The sequence below is a fragment of the Tauraco erythrolophus genome, chromosome 8, assembly GCF_009769465.1.
Source record: "Tauraco erythrolophus isolate bTauEry1 chromosome 8, bTauEry1.pri, whole genome shotgun sequence".
Lineage (NCBI taxonomy): Eukaryota > Metazoa > Chordata > Aves > Musophagiformes > Musophagidae > Tauraco > Tauraco erythrolophus.
The window spans coordinates 20,367,245-20,386,792 of record NC_141472.1 but is presented as its reverse complement, the minus strand read 5'-3'; the positions used below and the strand labels follow the sequence as shown (position 1 = coordinate 20,386,792).

At 43.7% G+C, this 19,548-nt stretch overlaps 1 protein-coding gene across 1 annotated transcript in view; it reads right to left on the bottom strand.

The window, feature by feature from the left end:
* Positions 1–3,758: 3,758 nt before the first annotated feature.
* The window catches only part of CHN1 (chimerin 1), a 104,743-nt gene continuing 88,953 nt past the window's right edge, over positions 3,759–19,548 (bottom strand). The window contains exons 9-13 of the mRNA XM_086615459.1: positions 9,341–9,514; positions 8,553–8,630; positions 7,219–7,356; positions 6,090–6,195; positions 3,759–3,930 (exon numbers count right to left, since the gene is read on the bottom strand). Of these exons, the coding sequence (XP_086471585.1) occupies positions 3,759–3,930; positions 6,090–6,195; positions 7,219–7,356; positions 8,553–8,630; positions 9,341–9,514 (668 nt within the window). The remainder of the gene's footprint in view (positions 3,931–6,089; positions 6,196–7,218; positions 7,357–8,552; positions 8,631–9,340; positions 9,515–19,548) is intronic.

The window sequence follows — 19,548 nt, the reverse complement described above, 5'->3', positions numbered from 1 at the left end:
AGTTCTGTCCCGTGTTGGGTGAGCAGCCTACTTAGTGCCTACCAGCTGCAGGAGCTCCTCGTTAGGGAGCTCTCAGTGGAAGAGGCATACAAACATTACGGAAAAGTTATGTTTCTTGAGCTGGGCTTTTGGGGGGTTTGTTTTGGGTTTTGTTGTGGTTTGCTTGTGGTTTGTTTTGTTTGTTTGTTCCCAATTGGTCACCAAATAGAGTGCTCTTTTCTTAGCCTGAATGGGGACCCCCAGGTTTCTCCTTTTTTGTAAGAACTCCCATGATCATAATCACTTGTTAAACTTTGCTGGAAAAAAAGGCATTTCCAGCAGGAGACCAGCACTTGGTAGAAGCTAATGAACCTTGCTTGCCCTGCAAGCATTGGAGATACTGACTATCCCCAGAGCAAATCTAGGCTTGCTATTTTGGGTGTTTTTTCCTCTGCCCCTGATGCAGCTTTGCACCTCTCAGTGGCCATGGCTGCTTCTAAAGGCAGCTGAAAGCATCTGCAAAGCGAGGGGAGCAGCCGCTGCTGTTAGCAGCACCGAAACAGAGGAGCTGCATATTCATTCCACACAAGAACAAAACATAATTATCCTAATTCCTCCTATTTACCGCACGCTTCCTGCTGTATGCTAAGTGGGACTTGAACTACCTGGTTCAGGTTTGCGTGCACAGCGACAGGGAGCAGCAGGTGCCCTTTGCTTGGGTAAGCCGGGCGCTCCCCCGCTCCCCAGCGGGGCTGCCAAAGGATGCCGAAAGATGCAGGCTGCCATCGGCACAGCTGGAGCCATTCCCCAGCCATGCCTCGCACGGGCTGCCCATCTCCTGATGATGTAGGAACACCATCACAGGAGGTGCCACGCGAAGGAGCTGACTGCAGAGATCGGGCCAGCAGAGCCACAGAGTCCCTGTGGGTTACCTGGGAAGGGACAGCAGGAGCGATAGATAGTCCAAGGACTGGGACACACAGGGGCATTGGGCAACACAGGAGCGAGGAAACACATCAGGTGCTGTGGAGGCAGCGGGGGGAAGTGCAGCATGTTTAGGAGCTGGCTTGGAACCAGGCAGCAGCAAACATACGTGGCTGCTGGAGAGTGCAAGGCAGATGTGAGCAGCGAGCATATGGGCCATTGCTCTTGGGCTGGGGGGAGGCAAGGCTGTGGTCAGAGACACACAGTTTTCCTTCTGTGTCAACTCATCACAATAAATAAAGTGATAATGTGCACTAATTAATATAGAAGTTATAGCAGTAAGTCACTTCTAGCACTAGAGAAGATTTGAAAAAGAAAAAAAAAAGTGATACTTTAGATTCTCTTAAAACCTCCCCCTGCTCTGACACCCCAGCCGTCCCCCCCAGCCCAGAGCAGCACTCCCCACATACTTACCAGTGTGCTCCCCCAGCTTTACCCTTTTCTTCCTGGGATCCTTCCTTCCCCACTTCCAGGAGAGCTGCTTCTCCCTTCCTGGCTGGGCAAGCTAAGACAGGAGTGGGATACTGAGAGGCACCTCCTTGCTTATGGGATGGGAGGACACCTGCTTGCAATTGCTAGAGGATCATTACTTCTCCTCCTCCAGATGGTGTTGGCTGCCTGAGAGGAGGGAACAGGCGAAGCCTCCGAGGTGCCCAAGCAGCCTCACCTGGCTGCTCTCCTTTGGGGCTGGCTTTAGGGAAGGTGCCCAACCAAAGAACCTCTCTAATCTCAGCATTTCACTCTGTCTTCCCTGCAGGGCTCACACTCACTCACTCCCTTCTCCTTTTTCCCTTCTTTTATTGCCAGCCCTTCAAGCAGGGACTTTTGCCAGTCCTTGCCTCGTCCAGGGCAGATACAACACTTTTCTGGGTCCTGCTGTTTCACTCTCACATCTCTCTTTCATCTCTGTTTACCCCAGTTCCTTCACTCTGACTTGTGTCACAAGGTTCTGCTTTCCTTGATAATGAGGCATTTCCACCGTTGATCAAGATAATTGGTCTCCGAAGCATTCATCGAAAGTTTTGAATTGAATCAATGTGCTGTTTGCAATCCATCTTCTCTGATGTTCGTATTTTCCCATGCACAAGGCAATAAAGGAGGGCCGGGTAGGTGACACGGGGACACCATTCCACCACAACTGAAACTCTGGCACTTTAGAGTTAGGACCATCGCAGCACAGAAAATCCTAAATCCTAAACAATGCTAAACCATGCTCACTGGCAACACCATTTTTTTTTTTGTCAGAAATTGTAGAAACTGAGAAGTTAACATTTGTAAGGACTGCAAACCATCCCAATGGGAAAGTCCATATGCACTCGCCTAGGGAGAGCTCCTTCATCGGGGTGGATGCTTCTGCCATGCTAGGAAGAGCTCCTAGGAGACAGACTGGCAACAGATGGAGCACCTCCGTCAGAGGGGCTGCAGCAAGGCTGATGACAAGTGATTTTTTACTCATTGCTTTATCAGAGCAAACAGAGAAATTATTTATAAATTTTGGTCATTTTCCCTTCGCGTGGTGTCACAGTTGAAGCCCAGTAGGCAGCTAAGAAACGTTCGCAGGGCAGGCCACAGTGCTTGCCCCAGGGCTGAACACTGTAAGCCCAAGGCAAGTGCTCTGTGATATATTTGCATTCGAAATTCAGTGGTGTATCCAGCTACTCTGGGCAGCTACCACTGGCTAAAGCTAAACTGCAATTCCAGTTCGTATACAGGCAATTATAACAATATATACATAAAAAATATGAAGTAGTAGATGGCTTGACAATACTTTTTTGGTTTGTTTAAGAGTTCTGAAGTGTTCTTGAGAGGCATCTTAGACAACAAAGTAGGACTTTTCAAATTAAAGAGGAATTTGTAGGAACTTTAGCAAAGTGTCAGGCTCCACAGTATTTAGATCAGAACGTCTTGCCAAAACTGGTAAAACTCATTAACTTCCTTCTTTTAAGTCAGAGGTTGTTCAGGGTTAAAGTGCCAATGTAAACAATGAAACAAACAGTATTTTTGAAACATGTTTGTTAAGTAAAACTAAATAGCTAAAAGTTAGAGTTCTAAAAGCAAAATTTAATAAATTAATATATGCATGCCAGATAAAATACAAAATTACAATTGAAATAGCAATAATAATAAAGGAACACTGCTTAGCATTGCAGATTTCACTGCAACCACCATAAACATCATGAAGAATTACTTAAAGTAACATTTAAAGTACACACTTTGTTTCTGTTAAAAACAAATTACTATATGATGAAAAAACGGAAAGAAATCCAAGAAGAAATCAGCCCCAGAAGTGGCAGGGGATGATATGAAATGTCAATAAACTGCCAGAGGCTCCATTTCGCGTAAGTCGTCCTTCTTTTTAGTATCAGAAACCAATTACATAGAACATAAAAGCAAATTCACAACAGGTTTACACGGAGAAACATGCTGAATTACAATCACAAACTATCCAGAACAAAGATGCTGCACCAGTTCAGTTGTTTTCTTCATGGAACAAGTCTCACCAGAACAGGGAGAACAGGGAGCAAATCATGCAATAGCTTGAAGCTTTTTGTTTTTCATTTCAACATGATAAACACCCAGGATTACTAGTACTGGAAAGTATGTGGTAACCTTTTCTGACACCAGCTGAATGGCACTACAGAAACGACAAAGAGTTCCTTCATTTTTATCCTGAACACATCGAAAGCTCTAGCAAATACGGAATTCAGTGACAAGAGCCATTAAATTACTTTAAAATATTCCTTCATCCATAGAACACTGTTGCTTCCTTTTTTATTACAAAACCCCCAAAATATTCAAAATAAAATGTCTTCATTTTTTATAAGCATCTCCACCACAAGTCTCTGATAACGGATGTCATTCAATGCAGCCATCGCATCCAGTTCCGGCGCTCTCATAAGAGTCGGTCCAAAAACTATGCCCAGATTCTCTGCACTCATCAGATTTTCCTTCTCATGGAGCGTTACTCTGTAAAAAAAGAAGACAGTGTTTTTCACGTTCCTTCCACGCCAAACTCCGCCTGTGCATGCCTGGAAACCAGAGAAACTGGACGGAAGTGTGTGCCTTTCCCCAGAGCCTAGGAGAGGCTGCCGTTTCCAGCAGGACAGATAGGGAGGCAGCGGGTGAAAGGCTCAGCAGCTGGCGAGTGCAAACGCTGTGCGGTTTTACGGCGAGTCAGATGTCTCTGCCCTCCGACCGCATGCAGGGACCGCGCGGACTCGCGAGAGGGGTCGGTGCTGGGTGGCGAGGGACGGGGCTGAGGGCCGAATTCAGACAGATCAGAACGACTTTGCTTTTGCTCCTTACAGCAGCACTCTTTGGAGGCCGCTCCCACGGGCAGCAGATCGCACTTGCTACCACGTGGGCAGTTTTGTGGTCACTGGAGACGTGCCGCCGTGCCCATGCAGGTGGGATTCCCGGTGACATGGCTCCACAGGCTCACACCGCTCCTCTCTCATGCCTATGACAGCAAGGGGGTGAAGCACCTCACACGTGAATTCCCTGCCTTTAGGCGTTACGGGCTAAGCTGGACACCTGGTTCCTCTTCAAGACAAATCATGTCCTGTGGCGGGTACTAAAAAAACTCAAGGAAACAAATCTAGATCACGTAAATGTTTTAATACATGCTATGGTTTAAAGAATCCATAAGGATTCTCAGAAGCAACTCGGAATCCAGGGACAGCAATGGGAAGAGTCTGGCTAAATTACTTCTCTTTTCACCACTGTGGCATCTTGCATTGCAGGAAGAAATACTTTGCTATATAAAAAGCAATTTCAAGATTTTTCTTCCTTTTTTCCCTTCTGCCTTATTTTTTATTTTGAAACAAGTCAGACTGATGTTTCCAAGCTGCTGCTGTCTTCAGTTTGTAATTATTCCAGATGAAGAAGCTGTGTCTGATTACCTGAATTCAGCAGCAAGACAACAGCCCATTGAACACTGCAGCTCCTTTTAGCAAATGTTATTAAAAGGAAGTTTAAAAACGAATTAATTTTGTCACCCTTCTACCTTATCATTCACCTATACCAGAAACACGACGTGCAACAGGAACTTGCTAACTAGAGCAGCAAGAGCAACTGACTCTTGAACAGGGTAAGGAAAAACAAACTTCACACTTCACAAGGTGTTTTTTTTTGTTCCCGAGTCGCTCATCCCTGTGTCTGTTCTAAAACATCCATTAGAAATGTCATTGAAATAAATGGACAAATCAGGCAGAAACCCAGTAGCTGAATTTTGCCTGAGGCACTCAGGAGAGTCAACATATTCCTACTTGTAGAAGAACTATAAAAGGAAAAAAGCAGAAGAGAGCTTAAAATAAAGTATTTTTCTAAGGAAAGGGAATAATTCTTATATATTGACATTAAGTTCATGTTACTTGAGAAACTAAAATGGATATTCTAACATGCCACATTGATTTTTTTCTCTGCTTTCCTGAAAGAAATAGAACCTGTGCTGTTGTACTGAATATTTATCCATCGGTCTCTCTCTAACAATTTTTCAGCCTACTGATCAACTTCAATCATATACCAGGGAGAAGGAGAAACTTCAGATGGAATTTATGCTCCTACAGTTTTGAGAAGGTGGCAGGTGGAACGAGGGGCTCCACGCTGCTGAGGAACCGCTGTCAGGCCTCACCAGACGTGTGGCCGGAGGGCCAATTAACACTCTGCCTAATTGGCGTCAGCTCAAGCCTGGTGTGTGCTATCTTTTTTAAGGTGTCAGGGATGACCAGGGTAGACAAGACTTAGCAGAAGATGACACCAGTCTATAGACATTAAGCTGTATTAGACCCTTGCCTAGGGAGTGACTTACTACTCTCAGAGGTACTAAAGGTTTTTTTACCATAAATATTCACTGTAACCTTAGATATAGTGCAAATTTGTTAGGTGGATGATTTTTGTGCTTCTAACCTGTGGTTTTTTCACTTACTTCCTTTAAGTACTTTGTGAGTGCTTTAAGTGGGATAAAAAAACCCAAGAGTTTGGGTATTCGCTGTTGTGCAGACTATCGTTCCCCATCACAGTTCTCCAGGATTTGGTGGGCCTTGCCCAGACTTTTCTGGAGGTCCTGACATGGGCTTTGCTAAAAATGAGTTTGGCTTAGAGTTCTTTCCAGCTAGTCCACCTACCTCTTCAGATGCGCCATGAGATACCGTAATGTTTCACAGTGTGCAGGTGGCAGCAGTTTCAGCGCCTCATGGAGAATTTCCAGCTGTTCATCCGGATCGGTGGTTTCTGAAACACAGATGTTCAGCTGTCACCACGTGTACAGCCAGAATTCACACACAGAAAGACAACAACGGTGGCCTGCAGAGGAGATAGGGACCTCACGGCTCTGCTGGTTTACTCATTTCCAGAACCTATCCAAACCTCTTAGTGAAAGATTTGCCTGTCCAGAGAAGTGCTCAGAGCACATCAGGATGTGACTGGTTTTGGACAAAGAAAACTCCTCAAAGCAAACTGGACTCCACCAAAAGATTCCATGCAGCCTGCTAAAACAAATTCCCTTGGCGATCCTTGCTGACTGGACTAGTTTTGCACAAATAATCTCCAGCTGCAACCCTGGGACAGCAGAAGGTACTGGGAACTTTGCCATCAGTGTCTTTGGCTGTGTCCATACTACTTGGAAAGGGCCTTCTCCAGAGGAGCGGAAAGCCCAGCATCTGGCCCTTGTTTTCTACCCACAGCTCCCTCACACCTTCCCAGGAGTGGCTGGTGTGACTGCTACATTGCAGAGATGCTTCAGGCAGCCAGGATGCTTGGGAGAGATGTTCCAGCTGGGTCTACTGCTGTGCTTGCAGACTCACCATCTGTGAGGCTAGCCTTGAAGGTAGCCTTAGGATGAGTGTGTATCAGCTTGTAAAAACACTCAAAATGGATACCTCTAGAAACAAATTACTTCTTATCTTATTTCTGAGCATTTTCATAAATCACCTTCTTTCTGGCAACACAAGACCAATAGACTTTAAATGTCACTGTCAGATACTACGGATTCATGAAAGACATTCAAAGCAATGTAATCTATAACGTGTGGTGAAAAGGAAGCATTCCTAGTGAAGAAATCTGTCACCATGATCATGTAGCACCACGTGGTCATGTCATAATGCGCAGTGCATATTTACTCCGGTAATCCCTACTAAACAGGGCGTGCAGGGTAAGAGCTGATGGGACAGCTATTAAATCAATAGGCAAATACAGCACAAAAAGAAGAACAAAAGGTTGAGAATGAAAACCAGGAGTAAAATGCATTACACTTACTTGCAGACTCTATAAACTTTGGGTAGGCATCATACGTGATGAGTGGAATTGGCAAATCCCTGAAGTACAGTTTAAGTGCACCAGTGATAATATTGATATCTTCATACATATTCACAGAAATATCAGCTTTTTCCCCATCTGTGTGGAGAAGGCACTGACATTAAAGCCTTGGAAATGTAAACAGATATAAAATAGTACTCAAAACAAAACTAATAACTTGCTTAAGCAAATGTTATTAAAAGGGACACTACTACAGATTTTGGCTTTTATAAGCAAAACAGAGTTACTGGGCTGTGAAGTGAATTGTTTCAGGGTGAAAACCTCAAGAATTTTAGAAAGAAACCTATCCTTTCTTTGCTTCAAATAATTACAAAAAATGCAGGGATTTTTTGGGGAAAAAGCCTGCCTGATCTAGCAGTGTCTATCTTGTAGAAATGTGTGGAAGTTTAGCTATTTCTGAATACACTGCGTTGCCAAACAACACATTTGTCAGCGCCGAATGAGAAATCAAGGGAGTCTGGGAAAAAAAGTAAAAGAAAGAAAACCAACTTAGTCCACAGCCTCCTCATTTTATAGGAAAAACATGTGTTCACCATTTAGCTATATGTTCACCATTTAGCTACAGTGAACCTACTTCAGTACTACCTACTCCTGACCACAGTGGACACAGATCCAGAACTTGGCTTCTCCAGTGCATCCCCGCCCTGCTAACACTGCAGAGGAGGCAGATGTTGCCTGAATACGTCCAGTCCTCCGGAGGAAGAGGAGAGAAGGATTCCAGCACGGATTTTGGCTTAGATTTCTATTGGAATAGGGGGACTGCAGCAGCTGGAAAGCCTTTAATTTTCCTCCTGCCTTTTTTTCAGAGAGAAGAGTTTGTTCTCACTGGCCTTCTTTTAGACTGTAATCATTCAAACTTTGTTTGCACTATTGTATTCATGTTATTATTTTGGAGCTTTCATCCAGAAAGATGGATTTAAGTTGCACAGGCTTCTTAAGGCACTTTACCACTTGCTCTCTATCCCTCCCCCACCCCCCTGAGCGTAGTTCTACTTGCAAACTAGGGCAGTAGTTCAGAAAGCTTTGTCCTTTCCTATGCACATCATTACTAAAGCACAGATACTGATGGAAGGAGAAGAGTAGATTTTGGTAAAAAGGGCCAAAGTGGAGCCGATACGCTTTTCTGATGGGGAGACTCCTCTTCTGCTAGCAGAGCTGCCGGACTCCTTCAGCCCACGGATGCAGCGGAGCATGAGACAGACCAAGGGTTTGCAGAAAAACTGTGTATATTTAATACATCAGCACAAACTTCCAGCATGCAGGAAAGACTGTACCTCTGTCAAATGCCATTTTGACATCTTCGATAAGATCACTGAATCCTGAGACTCTGTATAGTCCTTCGGAATTAAGACCTGCAACGAACATTTTAACAAGATTAAAATTAGTCTTAATTTTACAGTTTTCTTCCACCCAGTTCTTCCTTTGCCAGGTTCTTTGTTTAAGGGAGAAAAAGCAGACATGTTTTAAAAGCCTTCTCAGGCTTTTCTTTCAGAATGAAATCTTATCCTGGCCTTTTAACCCTGACCCTTGCATTAGCTGCCATGTTATATCAGCACTAAATTATGTTTACGTAAATTATTTCAGAGCTAAAGAAACACATTAAACCAATTACAACCAATTTAAAAATAACTGAGATTAGTATACTTGATGTTCAGTCATTATTTCAGAATGGAAACAAATACTCTAATTCTAGAGAAGGGTACTCAGCATGGGCTAGGGGAACTAGCAAGAAGACACTCATCAATACTAACTGCCTTTTTTTAGCACGTTCAGTTAATTTTTAAAACAAAAATACTACTACAAAGGTAGGTGCCAATATGTAACTATAAAGCAGTAATTGTCCATTAAGCAATTTCTGGCAGAATCTATAAAAATTATAAATGGGTACGAATCACGAAATAACGCAAAGTATAATATTAGCTGTGCAGGGTAATTGGCAGCCATAAAACGCCTTGTGCAAATCTGTTTTGAGCAATCATACGTTCAGCAGAAACCCAGATGACCCAGATCAATCTAAATGGATTATCAGTAAAGCAACGAAAGTCCATTAACTGTGTCTTACCTCTAGATTCAATTTCCCTAATGCACATATCTACGACCATTGGTCTCTTAGTGAAGTGTGCTTTTACTAGCGTCGTAAGGTCACAGCTGTACACTTTTTTGACATGCTTCAGGTCTGGCTTGCAGTCATTTGGGACCATCTTGGAACATTGCTTGTGCACGTTTAAACCGCAATCTGAGAGAAAAATGAAAAGACCATTAGGCTGGTGTCTGCTGAAAACGTATCCCGGGGTCAGTACGGTGGAGCACGTACGGCTCCTGCAGCATCTGACCAGGTCTCCCAACTACTACTTCTGTTGAGACCTCTTAACCATCAAATGCACAAGGTAGGGATAGACTTGAAGTGACACAGATCTCCTACCCAAGACACTTCTTCCACACCTAGAAGATCTAGCGCAAAAAGTAACAAACTTTCTGTATGTTTTTTCGAATCAGGATCTAAGGGTTACTAATGTTCCCCCCACTGTTACACGTGGCTATCATGATGTAAGCTTTCTTTCCGAGTTGCTGCGATTTCCTACCACTTGCAGCTTTAACGTAGCGCTGGACTGTGGCGCTCGGACACCTCCTTGAGCAGCCTGGGGGACATGAAGGTAGGCTGCTACAGAGCAGTTTCTGAAGGACTTTGCTAAGGCACAGCAGCTGCGATTCTGATGCCATTTCATAGGGTGTTTCTGAAACAAAGTGTCAGCAGGCACCAAAACAATTCTATCTACTTCAAAAATGACTCAGGAAAAAATTGTGCTTTTTCTAAACACAAACGAACAACTCCACAGCTTTATCATAAACATACTAAGAACGAGACTGAGTTTAAGTGAAACTTAATTGAAATCAGGTTATAGAAAAATGTTTGTTCTGTCTGAAAACCACTCAAAACATAACGCTCAGGGTTTGGGAAGGAAAAGTCTTGGAAAACACCACCAATTACACAGCGAAGATAAGAAAAGCGACACAGTCCCTTTAAGCTCAGCACATGCACATGACACTAGCAGGCAGCAGCCCTAGATAAGGAGCAGCCCCCTGCGCCGCCCCCACTGACCCCATTTTCACTGCCATTTCGCTGTTTCACAGACTCACGGGTGCTCGGGAGGAAACAGCACCCAGCGGGAAGGGCAGCCCCTCGCAGCCTGGGTGCTCACCGTGCTCTCACGTGCACTCGGTGCACACCGAGACTCCGCTGCTGCAAGTGTCTCTGCACCTCACTGCATTGCCAAATGGAGTCCCCTGGACTTCTGCAGAATTAAGGGATGTAGGAGCCTGAAGGATCAATGCCCTGATGAAAACCCGTGCTCTCCTCTTCTACTACAGTACTGAGTATCTGACTATTTAGATTCCCTTCATATTTCATTCCTGCTGATTTTGCCAATACTTGTATTTTCCTTAATGCTCCATAGATTATTTGACTTTGTTCTTTCCAAAACAGTAAACCCCAGAATTCATCGCTACGTTTAATTTCCACTAAGTCAGCTGCAGCCTGCTGCTAAACGCACTTTGTTTACTTAACAGGCCTTTAAAGCAACCAGCTTTGTCACTTAGGATCCTCTGTAAAACATCCAATCTCTGGTTGCAATTAAAGTTCGGCATGTCAGCTTCAATCAGTCAAAACCCGCACAGATCCTGATCCAGATGAAATGGCTGATTAACATCTCTTTAGCTATTGCTGTGCAGGAGCGACTCCCTTCCTCGCGAGGAGCGGGCAACGCGCAAGACGGGGGAGCTGCGGACGCTGAACTTCCCACCTGGTTGTGATCTGGTGTTATGAACCCACCTTGGGCAAAGCCAGGCAATGGGACAGCTCGGTGGCTGGCTTGGACCTGCAGCCCGCTCCTGGGCTTGCCCCAGCCGGCTGTCCCAGAGCACTGGGCAGTGGCAGGCTCAACCGCTGTCCCTCCCCCGGTGGAGAAGTTCAGTTCAGTCACTCGGATTCCTTCGGTGTTTGCTCAGTCACCTCATTCATGACGGAAAGGAAACACTAACAGCCAAAGCATTTGCCTTCCCCGACTGTTATTTAAATCCCACATTTAATAGAGTGCGCTGAGACCCCTTAGTTGCAAGGTGCATGACCACACAACCTCCTCATGCACAGCTCCTATCCTATCTGAGGTTCTGGGGTGAGGAACGAAGAAACTTGAAGCGCGTAAGCCAGTGCAGGCGAGGGGAGCTCCACCTACGCTTTAAATATCCATGTCCAGCACTATGTTTTGTCTGAACTTGGAGAAATCAGGTCCCTCTATGCTTTAAATAGGGAACCCAAATTCATTGGAAACATGTGACCTGAATCCCTTAGAGTCTCAGTGCTTCAGCTGTAACACAGGAAGGAGAAAGCGTTCTTGACTCCTCTGAGTCTTGTAGAAACAAATCCATTAAGTGTTTGTGGAAATACAGAGGACAAATTACTCAGTTTTGGTGTAAGGTTACTGTGCCATTAATAAGACCAATGGCTACATTTTTAACCACAACAAGAAGACAAAATACTGAATAAGTGCTATTAAGCAAGTACCACCCATTCTGCTTTCAGAACAAGGATGAAGTCGTGGAGGAAAAATAATAAGTAGTCAAATAATCAGAGGCAACACCTTAACGCACATACAGAAGGGAAGCAAATTAAGACCAAATAGGAAATCTTAATTCTTGATTTCCTTTATTTTGAAACCCTAACTTGGCAATAATAGTGTTTATGAGTGCAAATACTATTTAGAAGCACCTATTCTGACATGCATGAAATGCTCTAGTACATCTGTCAAAAATGATGTCTACAAGACTGGAACGGCAGCGTCTCGCTCATGAGGACTCACTAGTGATTTTGTGAGTGCAAATTAGCTGCTTCACCAGACAGCAATATAGCTCAGAGTTATGTTTCTGGAAATCCAAGGATAATTAAGACTAAAATATTTGGGGAAAAAAAAAAAAGGAAAAACATGCTTCCGAGTATCTTATACTTGACTTAAAACAATTATAGCATTCACTGAGATCATCCTAATTATATCTATTTACAAGAAAGTTTCATTTCATTAAAATATCTAACTTACAGAGATGTTTTCAATGTGAAAACCTTGCTTCTGAAAATAATTGTTATTGCTAATCTCATAGATTCAAATGGGCTTTGGATTTGACCTCATTAATACCAGAATAATAATTACAAATGCAAAAGTCAATTTTCTTCCTCTCTCGTTTGTCCTTCCTTTGCATTTGATTAGTCTTTATGCATCAGCCCACTGCTTAAGGGCTTCCAAACACTCCTGAGAAACATTTAAAACCTAGAAATATTTCAGATACTTACTGCTCAGAAAACACACGAGCACTAGGTTCAATGTTATTGGGCTGCTAGAAGATTTCAGTGAATTTGCAACAGAAAAATTTTATTTTTTTCCAATAAAGAAGCCGAAACTCACCAGCACCGTGCTTCCTACCAGATGAGCCCCTCCTCCCCGCTAACAATACTTCACAAAAGGCAGCACAGCCGTGTCTCAGTCACTAGTAGTCTCTGGTTCAGCTGATAACCAGAGCTACATGGGCATGAGGGACGACCATCCATCTTGCTAACTCCGACAGGGTGAAAGGCACACGGGCAGTAGGTCAGCCCTCCTCTCCGCTGGGCACTGGGAATGTGCCAACCTTCTACACTATACTCAGCTTACTTGTTAGTACTAAAAGACAGGAATTATGCTGCAAATTGCATATCATTAAATCAAAACGCCCTCTGTTCTCATTGCAGATGCTTCAAGAAAGCTTCAAAACCATTATTTTAGAACCAACTAGGAAGGAACAAGAAAGCCGAGTCCTGAATCTCTCCGCGTGCTGCCACGTGGCGAAGCTTTAGGACTGCTTGCCTTGTTCATGCGTGAGCTTCATGATGTGGCTGGGTTCGTTAAGACCAAAAGGATTCATTTGATTTCAGATTTAGGGTCTGTTTACTTTTGGTTATATCAAAATAAATCCAGAATAGCTAAGTTGGCATTAGCAGCTTCACTCCAGATCTAACGTAACCTGGAGCCTTATCCATCTCTTACAGAAGTTCATCAGAGCTTATCTGCTGGCTGGCTATACAAATTGGAGAGGAGCTAAAGAAAAATCCTCCTAAAGCACTGTATCTGCTGATAAATCCCATAATAATATAGGACAGATTTAGAAGATGCAGTCATGAACCCTTGCAGGTCAATAAGAAAGCTTGTGCTGACTCCAGTTAATCAGAATTTCACCTTATACAGAGATGATTCCTCAGGACTAGAATTGTAAGTCACACATACTATTCATTTTACAGTGCTATCAAACTGTGGCCACCTTTCAAATACACCAAATGTGACCCAAAAAAACGCAGTCATAAATTCAAGAGCATATAGGAAGTTTGAAAATGTAGGGGGGAAAAAAAGTAATTTTAGATGACAGGTTTAAAAGTCTGTGATAAGCTGCCCAGACTTTAATAGCATATTGATCTAGGAGTTCAGGCGGGCTGCGACATTACTTCTATGGGAGGTATTAAATTTAAAAACAGCTTGACAATACTTTCCTATGAAACCTAGAAGAAGGTTTGGTAATGTTTTAGAAACAGCTAATACTGATGTTAGTCCACTGGGCTGAAAGAACAAGTAGCATGTTCATATTAATGCATGAGCAGACCCAAAAGATATATGTACGTTAATACTGCCCCATGAGCACAGATTATAAATATTTGCAGAGACTAAAATATACTTAGCTGTCACTTTTTGTTATACCGCTGATTTGATTTTAGTCAGTTTTAGATTTCCTTTGGTTTATGATTTACTGGCTAACATGGCTGCTGATCACGCTCCACTGGAACGATACCATATGCTACATACATCACTCTAATTATATTTCTGAATTATCCTGAAGAAAATTTATGCATTTTGTCACTCTGAGGAGCAGCTTTAAGAGCTAAAAGGTAGATTTACATGATCTGCAAAAAGTTCTGACAGACTCTTCAGAGGTTTATGGTGACCGTGGGAGGGTGGGAAGCGCGGAGCTGGGGCGCTGGCCCCGTGTGCTGCCCTGGGCAGGTCCACCGCGGTACCTGCCAGACGGGGTAACACCCTCACCTTTGGTAAGCTGACATACAAAGACGACGAGTTCTACTCAAGCACAAAGTACCAGCATCGTTATTTTTGCAAGGGTGAAAAGGTTAGAAAGGAATTTGCTCTCATAAATCAAGCATGAGCTAGTAGGTTTCCTTTAATAATTTAACGCTCTGTTCCGTAGCAGAGGAAGCAACGTTTTCTGCTCCCTCGGATGCAGCGCGTGCCAACAAGCACGTGAAGGTAGCAACTCCTCCAGCCCCGCGTGCTGCGCTTTGGGCTTCCAAGCACAAGGCAGGGGGTGCCATGGAGGTCCGCCCTCTTTCTCCTCCTTGACAGAGCTGTTCCAGCCTGGGCGGCAATGCTGGAGCTGCTGCATGGCCTTACATATAGGCCATTCGTTAATATGCAATGGACATCTGGATGGAAGCAACCTCAGTCCCAGAGGAGTCTTCAGCCACTTTATTAAGCAGCACCATGGCAAAAATTGCTTCCAAATCTATGTGTATGCTCCCCCCAACCTGCTCTTATCCATACTACTGTATCATGTGCTACAGGGTACAGTATTCTGTAGGAAGGAATTTCTAGAGGGCAGCTAGTTACTTGGCAACAGAATTACCTAATACTAGAGAAAAATCAGGGCTTATGAAATAAAAAGAAGAAAAGCCCATCAAACAAGCCAATCCCCTCTTATCCCAACTCAAAAGAATACATATGTCCGTGCCTCCAAAAGCTGGTGGGAAACCGCGTTGATGGTTTGATTTTATGGAAGCTTTGAAGGATCAGTCAGTTTGTTCAAAAACTTCCCTGGCTTCCTGCCACAACACCTGCCCACCTCCTCGACAGCTCCCCTCGTGGGCCGCTGGCTTGCTCAAGCCTTCCAGGTCTGTGTGGGCTTGGAGATAAATCTGCTTTTAGGACTCTCAGTTTCAAGAATATATAGCTCCAGAATAGCTTCCCCATGGGAACAGCTCTGAAGCAAGGCTCTGCTGCCTGACTAGCATTTCAAAATTTTGGAGCTCGTTCTTTGCAGAAACATCAGCAGACCCTGAGCTGGTGAGGCACCGCTCCCCAAACAGTCCCCTTCCCACAGCCCTGACCCTCTGCGGCTTTGCTTCACTCATTCCCTTTTCAGGCTGCCTGCCTGTGCCCTACACAGTCAGGGAAATCAGCAGAATCTGGGTGCACGTCTCAGAAGAATCCTGGATGTGTTTTTAAGGCACAGATGTGAGCAGAAGGAGAGCTTATCATTACTAAGGCGTGCAAAATACCTTGAGAGTGGGCAACATGAGCCCACCCTGCCCTCCCCTTTGCTGAGTTACTGGTGCAAGAGCATCAGCTGTTCTTCCAGGCACTAAAAGCATGAGCATGTGCCTGCACAGCTAACGCCAGAGGGTAGGCAGGCTCCTTTGTGGTCTCCTTCATCCTTGCCCACCAGTGGAGCAACACAAGGCTGTCCAACACAAGGGATTTAATAGCAGGGCAAAACAAAACAGCAACAGAAATGGGGCAGTTGTATGTTTTTCAATTGCTGGAGAAGGAAACGGATGACATGGGGAAACTAAACACTTCAGCAATAATTCACAAAACAACGCTGCTTTGAGATTGTACTTTAACTTTTCTGAAAATGAACTCCTGGGGCTTACTGCAGTCAGGGCTGGCAGCAATACAGCTTGGGCTCAGACAGTGGCAGCTGGTTGTCCCCACACTGATAGTTCAGCTGCAAGTTTATTTCGGTCAGTTCTTCAGAGAGAAGTTACCTACTCCAGTGGAAACAAAAGATAGAGACTGCTGCATGGGTGTCAGGCTGAGACAGTTCAGAGCACATCTGTCAAGGCAGCAGAAATGGCACTTCACAAACAGCCTCCCAGGGTGGTACTGCCTGGTGCTAGAGGGAGCAGCCCAAAATGGTATCAAAAGCACCCAGTGAAACACAGTCAAAAAAAAAAATTATCTTTCCTTTAAGATAAGCTAATTAATGTGCTTAAACCAGACTGTTCAAAAAATTTTCTGACTAAATCACTTATTCATTAAGAACAACAAGCAAAAGGGTACAGAGGAAAGAGCAGATTATACAGTAACGTAAACAGTTCTGACGGGCTGGGGAAGGGGACGGGACACATGCCGCCGCTTGACAAGTCTACTAGTCTGCTGGGGTAGCACACTAACAGCATCGTCAATGCCATTCTCTAGTCTCTGATAACAGACACTATTCTCCATTAATGCTACCGGGTGTTATGTGTTTGTATCATTCACAAAATGAACTCCCTGGTGCTTATCTGCAAATCTTCTTTGGATATTGCTATAGTTTCTCTCCTGAACACATTCTGGGCAATAGGATGAGCCCTGTAAGCACAGGAGAGCCTTACACAGGAAGAATGTAATTAAGAAGACTTTAAGTTCATGCATTGGATTTTCAGCTGGGGTGAACTCTTACGTCTTCATTAGCTTCTGCCGAGCTTCACTGTTTACACAAGCGGGTGGCATTATAATTTCAAACGCTTCTTCAGTCATTTCTACTTATGGCAAAGGCCTGCGGGAAAGCGTGCTGGAGATGGAGCATGCCATCGGAAAAGGCAGATTCCTTGCATACAGATGAGTCTTCATTTCAGAAAAATTTTATGGGCCTGTAGCTGGGAGACAAAAATTGGAAGTATGACCCTCCGAGGCAGTAGGGCAGATGCCTAGTATAAGGATTCACTCTAAGGAAGCAAATCTGTCTTTAAAGAAGTTGATGAAATAAAGACCAAATTTGAAAGAATAACATTTAAGGAAAAAGAAATTATTTGTGTTCTACTGGAGACATACTTCCAGCAGAAGTCAGACTGAGGCCACTGATTCACTTCCTACAGGATCCAAATCCTGGACATCACCCCAAGTCTTAATTTTGGAAGACTGTTAATAAAGTCTTCCCATATTTGATGGCTCGCATTAATCCTAAAACCTTTGTAGTTAAGATGACAGTCAACATCTTACTTCAACCAATAACCACCCTTCAGTGGTGGTGCCTACATTTATCTCTTGTCTTTATGGAAGGGAAAAGATGTACTCCTCCTTCTTTATTTGACATAAAACCCAAACAAGGATAAGCTAGGGAGAACCCACTTTCCAGGGATTAATCATACAGGACTCGACTTTACAAGATACTGAACGCCCTCAGGGATATATTTTGGCAGAGAGGGACACATTCAGTCATGCTGGACTGCAGCAAAGCATGTCAAGGCAGCTCAAGTTGCTAAGGCATCCTTGCTGGTTGCTATGGCATGTGTACTGTTAGGAGTGTTTGGTTCTGGTTTATTATTTTTCAAAGAATTGGCTTAGTCTGTGTAACATCAACTCATTTATCAGCCATTAGAAATAAGCTGTACTTTTTCCTCCAGCTCCTCCTCCTCTTTTCTGAAACAGGTGACGTTTTATTTTTGCTGTCCAGTCTTGGTCTGTCCCACACTTCTCTTCTTGCATGTTCTTGTGCTTCTGCAGAGTAGAGGATTTAAAATGGTTGAGAGTAGCCCGTGCAGTAATCCGTTTGTATTTGTTAAACTTATCACTTCTGTACAGCAAACAGAGTCTTCCTGAAATAGGCAACTGTTTGCTATAAAAAGCAAATGCTTTAAAAAGTATAAAATTATGTATGATCGGTGCAGTTTTGCTCATAGGTATTTTCAATAAAATGATTGTACAGACCACCAAACAGATTTTGTGGATCTCCCTGGGGTGGCATTGAACCCTGTTTGAAGGCAACTGGGCTGACTCCTGATAAAAGCTGTAATTTTTTTTAAGTACAAACCCACGCTGAAAAGCAATGGCTTCATGTGGCTCCTTGTTTCCTGTGCCTCATTGTTTCCATATTTAAATGGCTCAGTTCAGAAGCAAAATGATTACATTTAAAAAAAGAACCCAACCCACTTTAAGACCCATGTAAACCCAGCTGCTGATTTCTATGAAATTCATGAGAATAAAATAACCCGGGAAGCCCCTGGTTCTGCATTACCTCCTGCTGAGGTTGGCCGGTGGCCAACAGCTAGCCTTGAAGTTAGAGAAGGTGCGTCAGCTGCAACCCAATGCCCTTGGGAAAGCCCAACATCTCCTGCTCCTCAACGACAAACAAGGCACGCAGAACCCACGCACAAACCAGACATGCCAGGCGGTGGAAGCGCTGCTTGGCAGCCTCACCAAGCACGGCTCCTCTCCTGCTCCTCCTTGCACCCCGACTGAGGATGCTGAGCATCAGCAGCTCACCTGGTTGTGGCCAAGGACCTCGAGCACGGCCCCAGAAAACTCAGGCTCCCCCAGCCCCAGCACCTTGCTGACCCTTCAGCAAGCGAGTGCGGGCATACAACGTGGGCTTTTAAAACATAAATAAGATCATCAAAATTACTGGAAGCTATCAATACCGATGTGAAACCTTACACATGATAGAAAGCCCTAATTATAGTCTCTGAACCTATGAAATCATCTAATACACATATGTTCCTCTATACTGCAAGAAGGAAAAAAGAAGACATGCAGTACTTATTACCATCCTCACAAGGAGGAAACAAAACCAGACTTCGGAAGCTTTTGGAAACTCATAATATAGAAAAATCTGCATAAAACAAAAAAAATCAGCTCTACTTCAGTTAAAAAAAAAAAAAAGCTGCAAAAAATCATAAGCACTTTGAGTTTAATTCTAAAAGTAGTATTACTTGTTCATTCCACAATGCCATGCAGCATTGTGAGCCTTCACACTGTTAATTTTTATTGATTTTCTGTATCAAAGTTACTTAACATAAATCTGAAAAATACTTGATATTTCTCCTAAATGCCAAAACTGAGAATCTACTTCAGGCGAGGAAGGATAGACGGCACACTTACTGGCTCACGTGTCATCAAAAAATGACTACTTTAATCAGAAAACAATTCAAGAACAAAATCAGGCTTCCTCTTTCTCTTCTAACACTGTACAGCCTGTGCAAAATCAACAGCAGTAAAAAGTACTAACAACCTTCCCTCATAAGTGAAGGATGTGATTGCAACCCTAACATTTAGTAGAGGAAAATTACTGAGAAAAGAAACACCATTTTTACATAAACATTTCTTAAAACAAAACTGCACTCTCCAATATATCTGGGACAGAGCAGAGTCTATTGATAATGACAGAATATCACATTCAAATGAGAGAAATTGTCTATGAGGGAAA